Consider the following 24,342-nt stretch of genomic DNA (forward strand, 5'->3'; position numbering starts at 1 on the left):
AAAACAAAACATTTAAATGTGATACCATAAACTTAGGTACTTTCCTCAAGAACTTATCTAAACTCAACTTACAAATGACCAATTCATTAGTATCCCATTCTAATGTAAGCAAAAGAAGCACGGGGGCAAAATCTAGAGACGTATATTTGCTTTGTTTTACCCACTACACTGCTTCAGAGTTGCTGAGCTTCCCTAAAATAAAACGTTTTAAACGTCTGCTTACAGAACAGGGATTCTCAAGAGAAACCACTACACATCATCACTATTCCTTTGATTTTACAATCTTCATGTCCACATTGAAAGGGCTGAAAAAAGAGTGCAAATATGCTTAGGAAGTCCCTCTACATATAACTTTGAAATGAACTTAAATTGCTAGTAAGCATCACAATATCCCTTCCAGCGTTTGACAACAATCTTTAGAGTCAGAAAATCCAAGCTACGAAGGACCACTGTCAGGTGAAGAAACCATGAAAGAAAAGCCTTACTATAAAAAAGAGTCAGCAAAGCATTTTGGTTTAGGACTTAGTCATCAACTATGGAAATCGTGTTAGGTCTTTTAATTGATGGTGTCAAGGTGGCTCAAAGTTGTGTTTTTAACCTATGGAAAATGATCCAACTCCATTATTTAAGATGCATTTAGGTTATATACTTCAATTATGCTGAAGACTGACTACTGCATAGTTACTACTGACCACACTTTAAAAAGCACACAAGCAAACAATAACTCAAAGATCTCATTTAACAGCAAGAACAACTATACTGATACTTCTTTATGTTATCTATTTACCTTCTTGATAAATAGTAATAAATCATACTAGAATTATATATTACTAAAGGTGAATATTATTATTACATATTAGAAAAGCTAGTTTTGTAAATTTGCTTAGTCCTGCTGATATTTATATGATTATACTGTTCTATTTCTTGTCTTTTTCAAAAATAAATATAAAAGCTAAATTTGTGGCAATTTTTATACTTTCTACTATAACAGATGTACACTTAAGTCATAGTGAAACATAATTGTATATCATTAAATGCCATTGTAAAATAAATATAATACTTGCTTTTTATTGACTATTGACCACATTCATTTTATTTCCATGACCTACAAATGTTAATTTAAAAATATTCTTGTCTAGGTTAAACACAAACACACAGCAAGAACAGTTTTGCCAAATAAGTGCTTGCAGCAAAATTTTATTGACTCATTGCCAGGAAGTAGGGTCTCTCATTCAGAGAATTATCTCAAAGTTTTCAAGTGGCAGAAAAAAACTTATCCTTCCCTGGCTATAACTACAACAAAAAGAGATCAGAAGCCAAATAAAGAGTATAGCTTTCAATTTTTCTCCTTTTACTAACCAGAACTTTAATTATAACCCATTAATCCAGCAGTTTCTTTGAAATGAATTTCCTTGATTTTCAAATTATATTAAGCCACAAGTTCTGCTTAGGTCAAAAATTGTATCTATTCATTCATCCGATTAGTGGCTAATGAGTGTATAGCTTGTGCCCAACTCTGTGACAGCTATGAGATTTACATCAGTGGACAAAGTAGACCACATCTCTACCTTTAAAATACTTATGTTTTAACAAACTTGCCAGTAAAAATCCTACTTCCTTTGTATTTACCTTTGTTTGCATTTGCTTGCACCTAAGGAAAGTTCTATAAGTTAAATTCCATGAAAAGACATCCTTTGCAATATTATAATTTTATAATATGTCTTTTTCATTTAACCTCCTGGCACCTCAGTTTCCTCATATTTATGAATATAAATAATATTGCACACCTTGCCATTTCATAGGTTCAGTGAGGATCAAGTGAGAGAATGTTTTGGAAAGTGATTTACAAACTCTAGAATTGTGCCTTCCAACAGAACTTTTTGCGTAAAGGAAATGATCTACAGTCTGCGCTGTCCTATATGGTAGCCACTAGCCACACATGGATATTAAGCACTTGAAACAGGACTAGTGCAACTAAGGAGGCTTTTTTTTTTTAATTTCACTTTATTTAAGTGATTTGTTACTTTTTTATTAATTTAGTTTTCACTAACTGCAACTTAAATAGCCACATGTGGCTAGTGGCTAACATACTGGATGATGCCCTCCACAGTACAATTCACATGGATGGGATTATTATTTAATAAAATGAACCACAAATTCCTCCTGCAAGTGGGATGAACAGACAAAATAGAGGAAAAGTAGTGAAGTCATTCAATGACATAAACTCATAAACTTGTCACCCCCAGCATTCTTGGTTGTAAATGAGAAGGTTTATTCTGTGTTAATAAGCTAATGCTTCTGTTTATAGTCTTCCTTTGACTACAGGAAGTGTATCTTATTAATCTTTGGAAATAAACAAGGCCTCAATACATTTTGGTTGAATGCATAAATGAACTCATCAAGGGAGATGCGCATGTGGATAGAAATTTCTCAGTCATGCTCCTGAGTCACCTGGGATAAGAAAGCCATAGTAACGTATGGCTCCATTATCAGACTTGACCTACAATGTATGGGTTTCTTCAAAAAAAGCACAAAATGCATCTTTCCCCCAAAAGCAAATGACTATGGAACTATTATTCACTTGTGAACTGTAATTATATACTGAGAGAAATACACAGCATACCTGGTAAGTAACGAAAAAGAACAGATTTTAAGTTGTTTTTCACTGACAGAAGACTAACGATGGTTTTTAATTCTATTTCAATCCTAGTTTTAAAAACTATTCCTTTCATATAGTATTTTCCATGGCTTTCATTTAGAATTCATTTACATATATATTCATAAAATGTTTTAATGCAGAGATCAAAAATATAAGTATTGGCTTTCTTTCAAGGTTTTTAATCTGAATTCATTCCTTCCCTTCTAATAACAAGAAGCACAAAATAATAAGAATATTATCTAAAAGAATATGTCAAAGGAAAATATTTTTACAAACGGCAGACTTTATGACACTTGAGCACATGTACTTATTTTCAATGTTACAAAAAAGAGTTGTTTGAACCAAACACAAACTTTTCCTCAGAGGTGGTTCATTTCCAAGTACTATAACTGATAGAAACAAAGACAATTTTAAGGGTACTAATTTAAGAGGACTTGAGGCTTATAGCCAAAAAAATAAAATCTTAAAAATAAGCTAAATTGTTAAAAATCACTGTTCAAATACTGAAGGCGAAAATTACTTGATGAAATCTATACGGGCCAATCTTAGCTGAAAATAACCACAGTCAGAATTAATCTGCTAATCTATATAAGGAATGTTTCTGCGTTCCATTGTATAGTGCTTCAAAAAACATACCAGAATACAGAATGTTCCTCAATGACATATTTTTGATGGAGACTAAATGTTCAAACATTTCAATAACAAATCTAATTAGATGGCAATCATCTGGGTCTCATGCCATATACAGCCTATTTCTTGTGTCACTGTAATATCACCAGTAAACACCATTCTCAATTGGATTTATAAAAGCCAATCAATTTGGAGGAGGGGAGAGGGGAGAACAATAATTTAAATGGGTATAAGGGGAAACACAAAGATTTAAGGGAAAATAATGCATAGTCTTAGTTACACACATTTTATAATTTGCCTTTGGAATTACAGTCATAAATATTCTATCTCAAACAGGTTTTCTCCTTTTACTCAGCATAATTCTGAAATAATTTCCTGTGGTTATCTGGTATTGAGCTGACAGAATGACAATAAATCCTAAAGTCCATCTTAATAATTTGGAATACAAACTCACAGGGGGAAAGTATACAAAATAAAACATAAAATGCAATGCAAGTGGATTATAAAGCTGAGTGCATTATCCATAGCACATCTCTCCTGTGTCCGACCCGCTGGCGCCACTGGCTCGTAATGCAGATATATAAGAATTGCATGTATGTTCTACAGAGTATCCTAATTGGAACACAGAGAGTCTAAACACTGAAAATGTAGAACATCCTTCCCCCAGGGAACAGTGCTTTGTTTCATGCCTCCTAAGAGCCATTCACTGGGGACAGAAAGAGAAGCAGCACAGCCCCGAACCCCAACGTGTCCGTAGTTTAGTGCACAAAACTTCTAAGTTAACAGATGACAACAGCAGTGTAATATGTCAGCATCCATGAAAGCATAGAGGAAGAAGACCTAACCCAGAATGACAAGGTCAGAATTGACTTCTAGGAGAGGTGACAACCAAGCTGGGGATGGATGAGCTGGTGTTTGAGATGAGCCTCAGAGGAGGTGACCATGGATGAGCATTTCAGGTGGAGGAAACATTTTAAAACGAGGGAAAGCATAAATGAGGGGGGAACAGTGCAAGTTGCTCCCAGGAAATGTTGAGGTGAATTGGGTTATTACCAAATCTCCAAATGGAATATGCTGCACAGTGATAACTGCTAGGTAATAAGAATTCTATGTAGCCTAGCCTTAGTCTACTATTTTTCTAGAAGAAAAGTAAAAGATAATTTGGAAAAGCAAGGTCCAATTAGAGAGCTTACATTTAATTATACAAGTATAATTATTTAAGTATACTTAAATGTTATACTTTTTTATAGAGAGAGGAAGTAGACGTATACTTCTATAAAATATAGGAAGACCAATCTATAAGTAGAATTGGGGGAGAAAAAAAAGAGGAAAAGGAGAAGGAAGGAAGGTAGAAAGGTAAATAGACAGGTTGGGTGGGAAAAGAAAAAGGGAGAGAGGAAGGAAAAAGGGAAGGAAGAAGGGGGACTAAGGGAGAGTGGAAGATAGAAAAGGAAAAAGGAAGAAGATTTATAAAAACAGACAAAAAAAGAATGGGAGCAAAAAAGGGAGAGGAAGAAAGGAATGTGAGAAGAGAAGGGAGAAATGAACAGAAGGAAGGAGAAGTAGAAGAAGAAAAAGAAGAACAAGAAGCAGCAGCAGCAGAAGAAGAAATAGCCACAAGACTTTACTAAGTAAACATTATGGTGGTGGCAGTAAAAGAATACAAGAGGGAAGAATGGGACAAACGACTCAATTATTGGGTAGAGATAAGTACCAGAAACAAATGCAAGTTAACTGTGAGATCTCCAGCCTAACTGACTTGAAAACAGGAGTTGAAGAAGAAAGGAGGTAAAAACAGTTGGGGAAAGATTCAGCAATTCCAGTTTAACACTTTGAGGTGCCAGCTACCCACCACCTGGAAAAACAGGTCTTAGAACAAACCACGACTTACTCTGAGATTCTCAAATGTGTTACTGGACACTCGAAAGAATTCAAGTGTTCTTTAATCTTACATCAACAGTTCTAGACCAGTAGGATATTTCTGAATTCCTCAAAGTCTTCACTGTACCCATACCTCCTTCATTTTCAGAATCCAGTGAAATCAGACAGTAGCCTCAAACTAGACAGGCTGAAAGCACTCTCATTAGTTCTCTGTCTCCACACCCCTTACTGCAGTTACTTGTGGGCAAAAAATACAACTTTAATTACACAGCCTTGGAGAATATAAATGGGTGCCAGAGGCATCACCTTAATCTTTAATGTTCACTGAGAAAATAAGCTAGATTGTGCCTACTTATGTAGATGAAGAGAAGAAAACACTCTGATTATTTATTAAATCATAAATCCCTCTAAAGTATAAACTATGTCAGATGCCTGGAACAAAGGCCTCTTAATTTGGGGATAAAACACACATCCCTGATTGATTAAATTAAAATCTTTCCCTTACCTGCTCTACTAGAACTAGTTTTCGTAGCAAAAATACCAGTGAAAATGAATCACAATAATTTTTTTAGAAGACAAATTAGCCCAATTAATTTGCTTTTCCATGATTTCAATTATCAGTCCATTAAATCCAAACAAGGTATACTACACAGATTAGATAACAGATAATCTCAAAGACATCACCAAAGTCCCCAAATTCTAGGTGATTCATACAGTCTGCATTAAACAGCCCAGTCCTGCCAGTTTTATATCTCCTCCCTTACATGAAATTGGTCTATCTTCCATTGTTTTCTCTATTTGCAGTAAACTCAGTCTTAAATTTAGGAAGCCTACAGATCCCAGTGGTTGTGCAGGCAGGCTTCTACAAGCTATCTATCTTGATTTTCATCCCATTTCCTTTACTTAACACAATTTAGTGATCTTGGGCAGGTTACTTTAATCCTTCTATGCTTCAGTTTCCTCATTTTTTTAAAGACATAATGAACAGCATCTACTTTAAGGTGCTTTTTTTTTTTATTATGAAGATCATTGATTAATATATGTGAAAACTTTAGATCCACATATTCACATAAGAAACACTGAATAACTATTAACTTCTATTAGCAATAAGTTCAAAATTGAAAAAAAAATAGTATATGTAATTTTTGATTTGAAAACTGACAGGCAAAGAAGTATGGCTCAAATTAAAAGCAATAAATCAAATTAATTTTACATTTGACTCTCACTTAAGATTCAACAAGGATTTTTCTGATAGTCTGGAAATGCCTAACACTTATTTCAAAATTTGGAGTCATCTTATGAAGAACGGCACTTAGAACTAGAGGACTAGGAACTAATGGTTCTCGGAACCAGGGTCTGTTGAGGAAATCGGCAAATAAAAGGGAATCCCTTTCTGACTCCGAATTCACTGGGCTACGGGCACTACTTGTGTTTCCAGCAGCTGCATATATGCTGTAATTACAAAAACCTGAGAAACAAAAAGAACTGGATCATCTGCTGGCTTGCTATGGTCAGCAGAGCAAGCCATTTAAGAGAGAAAACTTTCATTAAGAGTCTAATAATGCCAAATTGGATCGGATACTCTAATAACCATTATTTCTTCTTCTGAACACTGAACCCATAGAAAAATGATGATATTCAGGAATGGGATATATGTTCCTTAAACCAAAAAAGCAAAGAGGGATGACATTTATTATGCTGATCCTCAAGTAACAAAGCCAAATGGAGATTTAACCGTCATGCAGGTAAAGGGATAAGTGAAGATGGCAAACTACTTTGCACTGCTCAGATGGCGCATTACCCAACTCTGCCATCTACACTGATGAAAATAACCTGGGAAATGCCAGAACTTTGTTTTGCTTTATGGCCCTGAGGTGAGCTTATATTTTATTTGGCACAGTTTATTACTTATTAAAGAAAGACAGCCCTGAAAATAAGTATGGGTTCATATTCCAAACACTCTGTACTCTATGAGCAGTCTGAATTGATTCAAGTCCCAATCTCCAGTTTTTCTTAAGTGCAATCATCCTCAGCTCAGGAAAACAAAGAAACAGAACGTGCTAAGATCTACAACTTTCCTCCTACAGCAGATCAAAGAAAACTCCAAGGCAAAAAATAAACATTTGGAAGAAAAATTCAAGAAAAGTCAAAATAGACCACAGCGAGATTAATGTTCCCTGAGATTTTCTCAAATCCAGCTGTAATCCCCTGTTCAAGTGAATAAACTGGTCTTTGTCAAGGATCCATAAAGCTCCTACAGCTAAATATATTGGAAATACCAATACAAAGGATGACTACCTATCTCTAAAATCTGTTCTTCCTGTTTCTAACATGGCACATTGCGAAACTCCAATGAAAATATTTACAAAACAGAAATGTAGCACTCCTTACTCAAACACAAAGATAGTCACTGGTAAATTAATAATGAGATTCTTCTCTTAACCTTAGAATTTCTTCAAGGCCCCAAAATGAATTTCACAGATGGAATCCAATAGTTACCTTCTCAAAGTCTTGAATAATATAGATTAACAGAAAAGGGCTGCCAATATGAAAAGGCAAAGTGTACATTGTGGGCGTTTATAAACACAAGAAGGTTTTACCCCTTTCCCATGGGAAGCACAACCTGACAGGACTCCTACTTTTATGACCTGATCTGAGGGTTAAGAGCTCCCCCATAAAGATGATACAAACGCCCTAATGCACAGCACATTAAGCCCTAATGAAACAGCCAAGTCCGCATTTAACAATGCAGTCCTCCATTCAGCAATGGTTTAAATATAAGCATAATAAAGCTGGTTTAAAAGAAGGAAACTATAATTACTTTTTGAAGAACTCAATCTCTTGTCCTGTTATGGTCTACATGTGAGCCTCAAAGGCTGAAAACATGCAGTAAAAATTACATGAAGGGCTTACCAATCATGTCACTTCCATTATTTTTGAAAACTTAAGCATAGCAGTTGATAAAACAAGCAGGGAGAACCAAAATTTGGGAAACGTAAGTTCTTAGTCAAATCCATTAGCTCTGAGCTGGCCATTACATCTTCTGTGGTTTTTCTTGGTGAAGAACAGACATGTGCTCTGATTTCAGAACTGGGCATGCCACAAGGTGTTGGGGGGAGAATCTCATGAATTTGACAGACTTAGTTAGAAAACGCAGTCCTGATTTTATGATGGCTATTTAAAAGTGACCTCCATTATCCTGCTAGGGGCTCTATCTTGTATGCAGCACAAAGAAACACTGTTGTTTGATGCTGTATTTAGAAATTTTTAATTCTTTGACTAAGTTAATTTTAACATAATTTTCATTAGAAGTGGATATTGTCAGTTCAAATAAGTTTACAATTCAATTATTCCTCTGCAAATACATGTCAAACAGTTGACTATAATCTGAACTTGGAACCAGAAAGCTTAGAATCTGTTTAAATTATTTCTTATTCCAACTGTATACCTCATGTTTGCAGTCAAGTTGGTTGAAACTATTTAAAATTGCCCATGTCAAATCAAAATATAGATCAAAGCCACAGAGTTCTCTAAGTCCTCTCCTTTTGGCTTCTGTTCCTATTTTCTTGGCCTAAAACGTCATAAATCTATCATTAACCACCAACTGTCCTGAATGTTTAAAAAAAAAACAAAGTTCAATTGAAAAAGATTAATGGATTGCTCATCTATTACTTCAATTAGTTTAAATTACAGATTTATATAAATTATTCCCAAAATGAATGATTCTTTGTCTGCATTACTTGTATTTACCAACATGTTTTTACCAGAATATACACAAGCCATTAACTTACTATAAATTTCTGACAAAACTGCATTAAAGGAATTCTAGCATCAGCATTTTATCTCCCACAGCTTTTAGTCTCCATACAGTTCAAGTGCCAACGAAAAAAGTCTCTCATATGGCATTTCAGCAACACAAACATGTGTGGGTAAAAGGGGGGAATTTCAGATGTCCTTTTATTCAGTTTATGCGTATAGGGAAGCTGTTCAATATTTATTTCAGCATAAAAATATTAATAAGTTACTTATCTTCAGACTGTTTCTGTATCAACATCTGGTGTGTATGCAAAATGTTCAAGATTAGCATTTGGCCCCAAAGTGTATTTAACGTTCCCTTCATAAACTGAAGAAAGTTAACTCTCTTAAGACTTGTTTCTAAATTCTATCGTTTCTTTCAAGTAATCCCTCACTTTTTTTCCACACATTGCTTTTTTTCCATTTTTAGCAGTATTACTTCTTTTTGGAAAAAAAAAAATGATCTTAAGATTATCTTCCTGAGTGCTATTTCCTACCACTTTCGTCTTCTTCACCGTGTGCTGCTGCAAGGATTTAGTAGACAACATAGTCTAGGATCAGCTGTTTTATTTCTAGTTCTATTAGTTCAAACTCAGATAGCTCACACATCTGTTTTATTTCTAAAATCACTGCCCAGGAAAAGTGTCCAGCTCGCTCTATGCAAACATAAACTTTACTATAAATAACTAAGAACCTAACAAATAACTGTTTGGGGGAAATGAAAGTGTGTTTAAAAATCTGAATTCTTCCAAAATATAGGCCTTAGTAATCTTTGCTTTAGAGCCTTTCTGACAGCCTCAATCAGCTTCCCTCAGATGCTGTCCCCAGGGTGAGCAAAGCGAAACTACTGCCGGAAATCCAGGTATTAACATCATATTACTTGCTAATTATAAAACACCGTTTCACACACTGACATTATTCACTTCTAACCCTTTTATCTAAAACACATATTTGCTTTCCAATCACGGTTTGACAGCAGAGTGTATCTGACATAAGACAGTGAAATGATCTTTAATAAGGCAGCAGTTCAAAGCTTGTAGCTTCCATGCATAATAACTACGTTGGCTTAATTTGCTGCTCCACAGAAATAATTCTATTTGTGGAAATTCACAAAGTAAGATGGAATTTTTAGAGAGCTTTACAAAGATGAAACTGGCTTTTTTGAAGGTTCTTCTTTGTATGGTACTTAAAGTGATAAGATGGACAATCTGACACTTAAAGGCCTTAGATATTTCTTTTCTGATTTTTTTCTTACAAGTACTGCAAAGTCTGTTCACTACCTGTTATTTAGAACCCCTCTGCCTGCATTTCCTAACTGGCACTAGGTCAACAGAGAAGTCCCAGGCAAATGTGCTGAAGCTATCGAGCTGAAAATAAATGACTGATATTTTCAGGGATTTAGTAGGTCAAATCAGTGTGATGTGATTTCACAGGTTCTCTGGTACTTCTTCCAATCATTCCTAAAGAAGGTTAACATTAAACCTAATATGTTTTGAAATCCCCCTGGCCTAATAATACCATAAAATCTACAGACTGTAACAGAAACTAACACACTCTCATGAGTTTCGACTACGCCAAAATTGCTAAAATTAAATGAATACATTTCTTAAGACTCAGTTCCACTTTTCATTCTATCAGAAATAGTAAAAGGTTTTTTTAAATCCATCTCACATATGCTATGACCAAAGTAATAGATAGAAAAGGTATGCCAGTTTTAATAAAAGTATAAATCTAAATTATTACTGCTTTCATAAATTATTACCGTTTTCCTGAAATGTAGAAAGGAATGCTTTATTCGCCCTGTACCAAGGTCATTCTGGTGTCCCTAGTACTTACAAGCACATTGACTTCTTTTTAATCCATGTAAAATTTTATTTCCAAATTTTCATTTGCAATTATTTTGAGCTTTGGGGAGTTTATCTCTGCAGTCTTCAGTATGACCCAAATCAAGTAAAATTTGATGTCTGGCTGAGTATAAAATCAAATTCTAATCTGAGACATAGGCAAGAGCCTCAGTAAAGGCCTTATTATAATCCAAAACTGAAGCAAGACATGAATTAGTATCAGGCAGAATCATAAAGATTAGTACCAATTCTTGGAAGACAGTGGAAACATCAAATTACCATGAAATATATCCAGAAATTTAAAGCCTAACTAATTCCATGAAAGACATTCTCCCAACCTAATAGAAATGTTGGGATTGTTTCCCGTGATAAGAAGATAAAGACAACTCTGAGCACCCATTTGGATGAAACAGACATGGAGTGGTGCATCTCTTCGGCTGGATCTAGCAGGCCACCCTTCTGGCACCGGAGGCTTAATTCTAACATTCATATGAGTTCACATTTCATTACTAACATCTTTTTCTGTACAAAGAAATTATGATATAAATGACAAACCTGCACATCATAGGTCCCATTTAATAAAACAGGCCTTGAAGAATTGATGTCCTGCAGCACACCAGAAAGCACAGAACGGTTGACCTTCTGGAAGTCTTTGGAATGGCTGAACTGCACCATGTTATGAAGGGCCAAGATTTTGCTGTCCAGCTCAGCATCCTGCCTGGTGCGGTTATGCAGTCCTAAGTGATACTTTCGGAAGTGCTTAATCAGATCTGTGGGGTCGTTGCCATAGTAACCATATCCACAGATATTGCATTTAAAGTCTTGAAGCTCTGGAGACAGAGGTGCCGGGTCTGGGTTATCATTCACCAGTAAGTCAGTTTTGGATTTGTTCAGTCTTACACCCCCATCTGAAGGCACTTGTGGGTTTTTTGAAGCCGCCGAAACTGGGCTTGAGCCTTGACAATTGGCTTGACCACTGTGAGCTTGCCCTGTTTCCTCTGTAGCCTTTGGTGACGTCTTATGATCTTCTTTTGACTCCAGTGAGTCCCCTGATGGGGTGCAGGCCATATCTGGAGGGTCATCTGCCTCTGCTCTTTGAGGAGACTTCAAGGGCTCACAGACTCCCCCAGCAGCTGGAGATGAGAAAGCCAACATATTTCTGTCTGTCACCTCATCATGCGGAAAGGAGGGAAGGTTTCCTCCCTTACTGGGGCTTTCATAATTGAAGCCAGCCTTCTCACTAAGGGCTGAGCTTTTTAAGTCCTTCTTACTGCTAGAAGATGGATCTTGCTCCTCCTTATTATTTAGTTCTGCAGCATCACTCTGATCTGTAGTTTCTGACATCTGATCTGCAGAAAATTCTTTGTTCTTTCCAGATACCTTGCTTTCAGTACCTATAGGCTCCAGGGTCTGGCCCTCGCCTTCACTAGCAACGTTTCTCAGAGGGGGATTCTTTTTCCGGACCATATCTGTAAAAATACAAGGAAAAGGCAGATACAGGATTATTACAGACATGGAATATAATCTAGAGAATTTCACTGATTCTACTCATTTTTTTCATGATTTAACATATAATAAAATATTTCTCTAGAAAAAAATTCAGTTTTTAAAAATGCAAAAATTATCAAGACTAAAGTAAAGAGTTCACATTTAGAATTATTTTTGTCACAAAGAGTGGTTCATTTATTATTTGGGAATGGTTTAATGAATACTGAAAAAATATTTATTACTACTAACTCTGTCCTTCTCATTAGTTGTTCTTTCCTGCCAATTATATTTTCTGCTCAATACCTTCATTCAGTTATAGTCAGTGAAAAACATCACAGACATGCATATATGTTTATGCATGTTATATGTTATATATAATATATACACATGCCATGTTTATAGAACATACATGTTTATGTTTATATTACATGTTTGTTTATTTGATAGGTATGTGAATGTATAAACACCAAAATTAGAATTCAATATTGTTACACTGTGCAACCAGGATATAAATAAAGTTTCAACCAAAATGTTCTCATAGTCAAAAGGCAGAAAAACAGTATGTTATACACAGAGTGAAAACTGCCCCATTAATTTCAGGAAATGGAGGACAGCAAATGTTTCATCTCTGCCCTACTGACACATCTCTTTGAGCTACATTTAAGGCCAGGTCAGTTTTTACTAGGACTGCCCGGCAGGATGGGGAACCTCATCCCAGATTTCTACACTCAACCTGGTAGACAGGTACCAGTTCCATCGTCAAGAACAAACTGGAAGTTGACTGAAGTAAAATATGAAGTCAAACCATAATAAATTGTCAATGTTGTATCTGAAAATGGTAAAATACTGGCAGTAGTTGACAGTTCACCTTCATATGCAACTCAGCTGTGCCTCCTAGGTTAGTGGCATCAGTGAAGAGAGTCAAAACAAGCACAACAGGCTATAACAAATGTCTCTGCTGGAGTCTGAGTCAGAACTCTAAGGATATACCTCCATATAAGAAATGGTTTGGGCTGTTTCAATAATAGAATGCATTAACAAAGGTTCCTTGCATACTGGATTTCATGGCCTTTGTTCCTTAATCACCCAACTGAAAAACTGTCCGGGGCTGTGTAAGTCATCACCCCAAATATGGCTCGGAAAAATCCACCTGTGACTAACTAATAAAACAAGCCTTCTTTATTAGCCAACTCTGTCATAAGGACAGATTTAACAGAGTTAGTTACACCACGATTATCCAAAATATCCTGAGAAATCCAAATTAATAACATGTTTTAGTCATTTTGTCTGTAATTTCTTGCAAGTGCCAAGGAACTACATTAGCTTTGGATATAGGAGTGTACCTTTGCTTCTGAGAAGCCAGTCAGGCAAAATGTTTATAATGTGAATCATTGAACAAAGAAAATGAACTAGTTAGAGCATAAGGAATCATTTACAAGGTGAAAATCTGCTTTTGTTGAATAATATCAAAGATAGCGTAACTGTCTTTAAGAAAGTACACTGCTCTTCTTGTACACCAATGATGTTATTCGTAAAATAGCCATAGAATCTCCCATTTGGAATAAAAAAAAAAATATGTGTCTATTAGATGGAAGATTGAAGTTCCAGGTGAAAGTGATGGTTGTAAGGTGATGTAAACCTGCCTGGCCACTGCGGGAAAGTTACTGCCCACCTCATGCTCCTTATCTCTAGGCCCTAAAATTTAAATAAGCTAGTAACTATCTTTTGAACACAAAATAATTTTTTTTTAATGTTTGCATTTCACCATCTTATTTGTTGATGTTGGCATTTTAAGAGACTTCTATTCCTCTTTCAAAAGTCATTAAAATAGCCTTGGGAACCTGTAACAACAAATGGAAGACTAGAGGGCCACTTTATTGGTAGCAAACCAAGAGAGAAATAAAAAGGAATGGCAATCTAAAAAGAAAGGGGAAAGCTAAGAAATTGGTTAGGGTTTCAAATATAAGAGTGTAAATGAAAAAATATATATATTCTGTTTCATTTTGGCCTACAAAAAAGTATATTCTAGTTTAGAGTTACAGATATTCACTTTGGAGGGAATATATAAATATGTGTGATGGTTTGGTATGGCAACTCTGCCTTTCCCTCCAAAATTTCCTGTTTGTTTGTTTCTTTTTCCATTATGCATAATATCTTTGGTAACTACTGCAATATAATCTCTCCTTGGACAAAAACTAAATGTATCAATTGCATTTTACCATTTTCTCCTTAATGTGAATAAATAATGACTCACCAAAAAGAAATTAATATGGTTATACAAAAAAGATAAAAATCCTATATAAAAGGGAGGAATCCATGAACAAATGAGGAAGAAATAATTCATGAGTTATCCTTACATCAGAAACGATGGTTTACGTCTATATATTAATTAATGTCCAAAGTAATTACAGAAGTGGAAACATTCTAAACGGCAGAGGAACTGAATTAAGATAAAATGCTTAAGTAAATATAAATATATTAATATTGAAAAAATTAATATATTTTTCAGAACAAAGAAGTTTTAGATCTTGCTGATTTACTGTTATCATGAAGAGAGATAATAGGTCGTAATTTTAAAAATACTCAATCAGCTTCTTTAGTGCCTGAGAGAAAGTAAGATATAATTAACTTATCATCTTTCCCAATTTCTGTTCTTTCTTCCACCCAAGAACAGACTTTCAAAGCACATATAACTCAGTGACTCCTGCTGAACAGTCTTTAATAATATACATTGCAAAGAACGTTAAACCCTGAAACTTCAAAGAAGTATCAGAAAGGTCAATTGGGTTTTATTTTTTGTTGTGGGGGGCAGGGCAATGTTCTTTTTAGTTGTTTTTTAAAAAATAATTTAGTTGACTATACTTTGAAGTAGTTATAGAAAAATATAATTTTTACTGGAATTATATCACCACCATTTTTCAGAGTGACATATTATGTAAATACGGCACATTTGCAATACTTCTAAGTGGAAGGAACCCCCCTAACAAGTCATAAGTAAGATACCATAAGACTATAGCCACCCTCAAGTTATTATCTCTAAGACAAATAACACATTGCATGATGTTTTACTGTGTGCCAAGAACTTTTCCAACATTTTCACTCGAAAAAAAATGGATCACATACTTGTAAAATCATACCCAGCATTGACTTCATAAGGCATGTGGCTTTAGGGTGCTTTTTACAATTATTAATTCTATTAGTCAACTAGCAGGAGGCTAATGCAATTGTCTTAGAAGACGCTCGGAAGACACAGAAGACATTTTGAAAGCTGATCTGTACATCTGCAAAACAAAGCAAAAAATATATACATTCCTTCCTAAATGATGTAAACATGCTTAAAATACATTAATATCCCACCACTGTGGGCTGCTTGAAAGATCTCTGATAAAAGCATGAACAGACCTTGAGTAAGATCCTCTCCCTCCCCTGGGTTTCAATAAAGCAGCAGGAGATGGAGGAGCATGATATAAATGCTTACAGAAGGAGTCATTTTCATGACAGACTGTGATATTGGTGGAATTATTTAACTTCTAAAACCTCCTAAACCCTAATGACTATAATACTTACCTAAACTGGGAAAGCGAGGCCAAAAAATCTTAATTAATGAACATCAGCAATGGCTTTTATATGGAAAAGTTTAAAGCAGTTAAAATATATCATCACATCAATGAACCTTAGTCATCAGTTTTGGCAACTCTATTTTAAACTTGATCATTCTACTATCCAACAACATAGAAACCACACACAAAAAAGTTCAAAATGTCAGATAAAGTAGACACACTACAACCAACCATTTTAAATAATGGAGGTAAAGTGAATAGGGGAAGAGGAGTTGCAGAATATAAATTGTGAACTATGAAGCTCAAAACTGTTAATTCCAGCCCTCTATTTAATTATGAGATAAAAAACTGACCTCTGGGGGTAATAATGAGCATTCCCATATTTATATTGCATGGATGGATCTATATAAACACATGAATGCTCCTTAAACCACCTATGTAATGTGAATGTGAATTATGTGCCAAGATATTTAAATGGCTTAAAAATACATTTAGCCTCCCCCAAACGCTGTATATGCATTAATTTTAATTACTGAGATTTAAGGTATTCCATCTGCAAAAAGCATACATTTCCACTCTTAATTAACCATATTTCCTTCTAAATTATAACTTAAATCTAAAAGCCCTCTCTGCAGTTACAGAAAAAGAGTTAATTATTATAAAATGCAATAAGATAGTGTACTGTTTGATATTACATTATCTTTTTTACAGGTTTATGCAGAGGAATAATCAGCAATAGAGCTTAAAATATAATTCTGTTAACTACTTTATCTCACTGATTAAAATGCTTAAATATATAAGAAAAAACTCTTCTGTAGAAGACAGCAACTCATGTTCTCAGGATGGCACTGTCACAGCAAAAAGGATCTGAGCTTTGTATTATTACCTAGTTATCATGAATTAACCACTTAATGCTTTAGTTGAATTTCATAGATATTAATACATTAATGAAATACGTTTGCTCTGAATAACCTTGAAATAAGAAAATCAAATGAATTATTCAACCAAAGAAATCTTCAGCTAACCTGGTAATTTAAAAGAGAATGGAGATCGCATATCCATCCAATGCAGATGAAAACTAGGCTTTATTTCCACTGGACGAGAAAGTACATGAAGCAAAGAGATATAGATTCTATGTTCTTTATAGCATCTCAACTCTAAACAAATTGAAAAATCAAAACCTAAGGAGGAAGAATGGTACAGCAATCTTGAGTTCAGGTTCTAGATCTGATTCAAATCACCTGCTGAAGTGATCAAGGGCGAGTCTGTTCTCTGAGCTTCTGTCCTTATCCATGAATGAAGGAATTAGAGTCAAGGATGACTGCACTGTCCCTTGCCTCTCTAATTCTATGATGGTTCTGGTTAATGACTTCCACAATTTAGTTTTATACTTTTGAAAACCTTTGTCCAATTTCATTGAAAGACTCTAAAATATTAAACCATTCACCCAGTTACTCCTTCCCCCAACATTCCCTCATTCAATGAATGTATATTGATTATCTACCTGCCAAACACATCAAGCAAGATGACTTTATTTTTATTCTTTGTCATTAACTGGAAGGAAGGGGGAAAGTATTTTTTAAAAGCAAAGAAAATGCTTATGGGGAAGTCCTCCTTATCAAAGAAAAATAAAATGTGTATATATGAGAAATTACATATATATGTGTGTGTGTATATATATAACACACACACACACACACACACACACACACACACATAACACACCATATGAACAAGACCGTAAGAAAAATCAGGGGGACAAGATTGCATAATTTGATCTGTCTCAAATCCTTCAGGTATGATTTTTATTAAAAGTAGTAGTTTTTATTTTCATAATACAACAGACGACTCTTTCTGACTGTTTTATTGGATAATAGAACTTTCAAACACTTGAAATCAAAGCTTTACAGAAAAAAAAAATCATGATATGATGGTCTTTGACTTAATAAAGATATTTTTCCCTCCATGCTCATTTGTATCACTGACCTAGGTGTACTACTGAGTTATTAATTACACATTTAATGTAGTTTTACAAAAAAAAAAAAAAGAAAAGAAAAGAAAAAATGGCAAATTGTTTCTTTTGATCAAAAGTCCCCATAAAAGAATTTAAAGTATTAAACAAGTGATAGCAAAATAAAAGGAAGGTCAAGTCTTGGGCCTATAGCAAACTAGATAGCTTCCATATGAGCAACATATAAAGCTCAGTTTTTTTGAGAACATATGTGTTTGCTCACTGGTTTAGGGAAAAAAATTCACTTGAATCTTGTCTACTCCATATATACAGATCAAAATCAGATTGCTTAAGTGACCTATAAAATTCAGGGAAACATTGTTTATCAAATTCACAAACCCAAGAATTACTGAAGGAGTTTAAATGTCTTCTATTTCTTTGGATTCCAGGGCAATACTTCAATGGTAGATCACTCTTTCTGTAAACTGCTTTAAATTTCATAAACCCAATGTCAGATCCTGTTCTTTGCTATCCATTTCTATTTAATTTACTCTCTCTGAATTGATTGTTCCTGAATCTTTAAAAGTATTTTTAGACATCTTAAATCCTGTTGAGATTTAAGTGTCATCACCTTCAAACAACTTCCATCAAGAAAATCTCATATTAATTCACATCAAATTAATCCAAAATGATCGCTTCTATTAACATATGCTTCAGAGCACAAAGCCCATTAGTAGTCATCTGGACACTAGAACTAACCCGAGCCTCTCTCTGAGATAAAATGTACACTATTTAGATATCCTATTTCAAAGAGTTTTGATGCTGGCCCAAACACTTTTTATTAGGCTTTTATTTCATCATGTTATGCTCTCTATATTTTAAATATCTCATTTCAAATGTACTGGTCTAGGTAAGAGGAGACAGTCTGGTAAGTAATAAAGTTATATTTACCAAATAAGTCTTCATATATCCATACGTATCTTAGGGAGAGTATATCCATTTTATCTTACAGAGAGTATTTCATTATTTTATTTTTATAAGAATGTTACAAAACATTTATTTTGCCTTTAGAGACTTTATGCTATAAGTCAAAACATCAGATTATATCTGAAAAAAATGAAGCATGTACCTATTTCACTAAATGGGGTAACTAAAATAAAGCATATATACATCACGGATCATCAAAAGGAAAGGGGAATTGATTATTTTCCTTTCATAACAAGTAAGAGGCAAACGTATTAAAAACTCTGATTTGAATAAGATCACAATTTCACTAAGCAAATTAAGAAACATTACCATTGACTTCCCCACACATATGTAGGTTTCCCTTTTCCTTTCCTCTCAAAGGAAAAAAAAAAAAATTAGAATAATCCACAATGACAGCTGTTGATTCAAACAGGCCACTCTGTCTGCATTTGCACATCGGCCGGGCTGAACTTCATCCCTTACTTCTCTGTTAAACTTAGAGTATTTCAACTGGTGCCTGGGCAAAGAGCCAAACACAACACTTAAGTTTGCAAAGAACAGCTCATGGAAAAGTATAAATGCATCTATTTATCTTGATGATTATGATGTGAATTGACATTTTCTTTGTATGTAAATTAGGTTACCACTGATAACGGACATAGTCACCTGGCATTTGTAGCAATGCCTCTGATTTTCTTCCCAGCATAAAAGGTAGTTTAATTTTTATGTATGCGTATTGCTTTGCCTATTTCCCAATCTGTTATTTCAATAGAAAAAATAAACTCAATTGTTAACCTAATCCACCAAGATAACTAGCTAACGCCTCTTTTTTTTTCTTGCATAAGAAATGCATTGGGTCAATCACTGCAAAACCTTTGGTAAATTTAAGAACATGTACAGTATAGTGAATCTAACAGATGCATGTATGTACACATGTATTTCAATAAGAATGCTCATTGTCTTCACAGCACTGGTTAAGCTGTGCAAGGTTTTGTTCAATTTTTGTTTTGTTTTGCTTTGCTTTTAAAAATAAGTGCCAAACTGGACACAGGAGTAAAATAAATGTTGTAAATGCATGTTGAGAACGTATACTGGTAATATACTATAAAAATAGTAAGTAGCCAAAGTGAAGGGAAGTAAGCTTGCACCATCATCTGCAACAGTGCTTCCTCATGAAACTGGGAACTAACACAAACCACTGCATTCATCCCTGCTATACCATAGGAAGCTGCTTAAAAGGGCTGCACCCCTCAGACAGCAGATGATCTGATGGGTGGACCGCAGAAGTGTCCAACGGTGAAAGCACTAACGTCACGAGGAACCAGTAATTGCATCAAGAAATTTAGAATTAAGTTCAGGGTGTTAATATATATAAAAGTTCCAAGAAGGCAGGGATCTTTGTTCTGTATGTATTTTTAAGTCAATTTAAATTAATAAACAGTGTCTTTCACACTTTAAAAAATAAACAAAAATGATAGGGAATTTGGATTAGATACCACCCTATTTAGAGCTTACTGCTTAATTTAACCAATTTAGCCTAATTTTTCCTTTTTATAAAAACAAATTATATGCATATGCAGATTGGGATAATTTTTCTCTTTTGTTAGGCACATTGAAAACTTTCAAAGAAAATTGCTTTTTTAAAAAAATCTATACTCAAAAGCAACTTCTGACAGTAGAAATAGTTAAAACACTTTTTTTCAGTATCCTAGCATAAGAAAACTTTAAACATGGAAAAATGAAGTACATGTAGAATCCCTTTATAATTTGAATAGTCTTAGAAAGATTCAACTAAAGAACTTTTTTTGAGAAACCATTATTTCAGAACAATCTGCCTATGCCCACCCCAAGTTTAGCTAAGCTCTGTCTGGGATTTTACTATGGTAACTTGTTTAAGCACAGATGACAGGAAATTTCGAGTTTTCTCTGCATTCTTCTCAAGACAAAAGAAACATAAGAGGTTCTATGCACAAATTAAGTTTAGTGAAAACTGTAAACATTATACACCTCTTCTGAGATCCAGAATACCACGGCTTCTCAGGGCAATTATGGGCCTGATGAATCCAGGGCAGGAGCAGCTCTTCAGACTGGATTGGAATTTCTCGATCTTATTTGCCTTCATGTCACATAACTCCACTAATCCAACAAAACTAAAGTTCTGTTGAACACAGTGGGAGATGCTGCTCTAGAAAGTGCTTTTCAAGGAAGAAATATAACCAAGCTTCTAAAGCATACGTACTATTTCTAAAGAAACGGTATCCCTTTGTTAACTTGGCTGGGTGGTTAAGATGTTATGGTCCTAAAGTGGAATGCCGTGAAGGGTTTGTTCTTGCTTTTGTTTTTTTCCAGCATGGTTATCAACATTAAAAGAAGATGAGAATGTATTATCATGAAACATTTAAAAGAATGTGCAATGGCACAAGATTACAGCTAAGATAGAAGTTCGAGGGGAAAAAAGGAAGGAGATAAACATCTATGTACAATGTGATCACAGCTGTCTAAATTACATGTACATAAACATAAATGGTATAAACTTAATGTTATCTCTGAGTTAAAACAGTGTATGCAGAAATCCCTGCATAAAGAAGCCCAACCTTTTTTTTTTTTTTGGCAGTTATTGTTTCTATGCTATCCACTATAGTGATGATTTTAAACACTAGTAAATTAAATTTGTCTCATACTCTCATAAAATCTTAAAATTTTACCTGATTAAAATTAAGTCTGGAGCCAAAAAATCGCAGTCATTTAATTATTAAAAGTGTTTAATGAAACATGGTATGTGGAAAGAGGTTAGGGAGACCCAGGAATGAATGCACTTAGGAATAGTTCATGCTGTTACAATCAGTGGTTCTCAGATGCTTGCATCTCTTACCTGAGAATCTATTTAGCCCCCACACTCTTCCCTCAGTATTAATAAATCCTGTCTCTACCATCTCCTCTCAGTGCCCTCCTCCAGATATATCTGCATGGGTAACAAGAGACAGAAAACCAAAGTCTGGGACCAAAGTCAGTAAACAGTAATCTAGCATGGATCCAGACTATGACTGCCTCTCTTTATCGCATAGCTTGCAAGTTCAATATCAGTGTGACTCATGTTTCCGGGTGATGCAGAAAAATAGAAGTGCTGTCTATGTAAAGTGGACTCCAGATCTCACTCTTGCAGATCCTGGGCTCCATCTTTATGGGCTTTTGGGTGTTTGTCTATTTGATTGTTTTGTTTGTTTTGGTTTTGGTATTATTGCATTCCCTTCTACCCCCAAAGATTACAGCAGAAGAACAAAACTAAATAAGAAATATAAGAAATAGGCAATGTAGATACTTATGTAAATCTGAAACAGAGTATTAATTTAGATTAATTTTCAACACAAAGCCAGACATTACAGTGAGGTCACAGTGAGGTTCAGGCTTGAGGGAATGACCACATGTCCAGGTTATTAGAGAGCTCCTCAGCTCCTACTTTGCATATTCACGTTAGAGAAAGTGATTTGATAAATGCATGTGGGGGAGCAGAATTTATATTGGGCAGAAATTAGCTCACTCATTAAATAAATATTTTGTATTGGTAATCTAGTCAATCTTCACTTTCAACTTCAATATAAACTTAATCTGTGTATTTAAACACACACACAGATACACACACACACACACACACACACACACACACATCTTTAGAAAAAGATTTTTCACCACCTGCACCCCAATTAGTAATTTCTTTTCTTTGTCAATCTTGTTGTGGACACCTGTCATAATAGAATAAGGGGAAAATATATATGTATAATTCCAGATTCAGGTTTTTATAAACAGTTCCTTCAAAGTTTAACTGAATGTTTAAAGAAACCAGAAGTCAAAATTAGACTGGTTTTTTGGTTTGATTTTTTTAGGATCAAAATTTTTAGCTAATTTTGATATATAATCTGACTTGAACTTTTAGTTAATAACAAAAACTTACTGTTACTATGTGCCAGACACTGTGCCGAAAGGGCATTCTTGTTTGATTTAAATTTTCATTAACAATCCTTTGAGTGAGATACTATAATCTTTCATATTTTACAGATGAAGCAACTAACTTGGAGAAGTTAAATCATGTGCCTTGATCAGATACCTAGCGCACAAAAGACGTGGGTCTGAAGGAGTCCTTTAAAGCAATGGTAGACCACGTTGGTTTCCGGCAACAGTTCTCACAAACTCTCTAGTGTTTTTATGAACGAGTAACAACTAAGCAATGCATTCATAGATGTGATAATATCCAAAGACACTTATGGGAAAATACAACCCATGAGATACCATTTCACAAGGATTGTCATCAAATGTACTTCACAGGTTCTATAATTGTGTCACGTGAATATTTAGACTCCCCAACATTTTCATGGACAATTAGGTCATGCTAACTTTTGGATGTGCCTCACTGCACCTAGCACATCACTAAGCTCTGAAATGAAATTCACAGGAAAGTCACCCCAGATAATCACTTCTACAAAAGTCCTATACAATTCTCCCAAGCAAAAAAGTGAGTTGTCTCCACTATTACTTGCACCAATTTATATATACTCCCTTATATGGAACTTGCCATACCATATTTTGATTCTGTGTTTATGCTTTAGGGTACCTCAGTAGACTTTGAATCCTCCAGAACAGAACATATCATTATTGGTATTACTAATTTTAATTACAAATATTAATTCATTAAAAATTAATATATAATAATCGATAGATATGTAAAGATATGTTAGCAGCAATTCTCAAGCTTTCTCCAGGGGCAACACAGCTTCAGCTTGTGTTGCACCTGGAACATCATTAATAATGGTAGTTACTGGAGGGATATATAATAGCATACTGGGGAGAAGACAAGAAGGTTTTAAAAAAGCTGAGTGATGCTGATAAGGCCCTCCCCATGGAGAGTAGCCTACCATAGAGTAGACACTGACAAAAATTCTTATGGGATGGATGGATGTTTCAGTATACTTAAGAAATGCCTGTATATTGCTTCTCTCTCCAAGCAAGGCCTAAATCTCTTGACATTGATTATATCAGTACATTAAAAGTTAGAACAAAGTTAGCATGCTCTCACCAACATAATAGCAAACCAGGACATTAAAGTACCCAAATCACTAATTTAGTTTTTATTTAAGCTGAAAAAAAGCAGATATCATAGCTCTACATGGATCTACATGGCCATGGAGCACCAAATGCAGAAGAAGTGAGAAATATAAGAATTAAAATCCATTTTATAAGACTGTAACTCACAATTATGTTGATTCTATTCAGATTCTATAAATGCCTACAGCTTTAGATATTGAAAATATCTATAGACTGAAATTCATATAGGAATATTTATTACAAAAATAAGCCCACTATATAAAGATAAGCTATAAGAACATTACTGTAATTATCAAAATGAATTATATATATAAGTTCATATATGCATGAATATTTATATTATATATTTTATATGATATAAAATATGTGTTAAATATACACTACTACAATAAATATATTCATTTATATGTAACAATCTTATTTAAAATTTTTCACCATGAATCATTGTAACATTCCAAAATTCAAAACACT

General features: G+C 34.5%; 1 protein-coding gene across 4 annotated transcripts in view; it reads right to left on the reverse strand.

The window, feature by feature from the left end:
• The window catches only part of TRPS1 (transcriptional repressor GATA binding 1), a 242,470-nt gene that overhangs the window by 184,911 nt on the left and 33,217 nt on the right, over positions 1–24,342 (reverse strand). For 2 of the 4 annotated variants that reach the window (XM_037803320.1, XM_037803321.1), the window contains exons 2-3: positions 15,421–15,578; positions 11,365–12,278 (exon numbers count right to left, since the gene is read on the reverse strand). In XM_037803320.1, coding sequence (XP_037659248.1) covers positions 11,365–12,278; positions 15,421–15,457 — 951 coding nt within the window. In that variant the 5' untranslated portion in view covers positions 15,458–15,578. Of the gene's footprint in view, positions 1–11,364; positions 12,279–15,420; positions 15,579–21,013; positions 21,029–24,342 lie in introns of those variants that run through there. The other 2 variants (XM_037803322.1, XM_037803323.1) reach the window with 2 other exon arrangements.

The sequence above is a fragment of the Choloepus didactylus genome, chromosome 14 (assembly GCF_015220235.1).
Source record: "Choloepus didactylus isolate mChoDid1 chromosome 14, mChoDid1.pri, whole genome shotgun sequence".
NCBI classification, from domain to species: domain Eukaryota; kingdom Metazoa; phylum Chordata; class Mammalia; order Pilosa; family Megalonychidae; genus Choloepus; species Choloepus didactylus.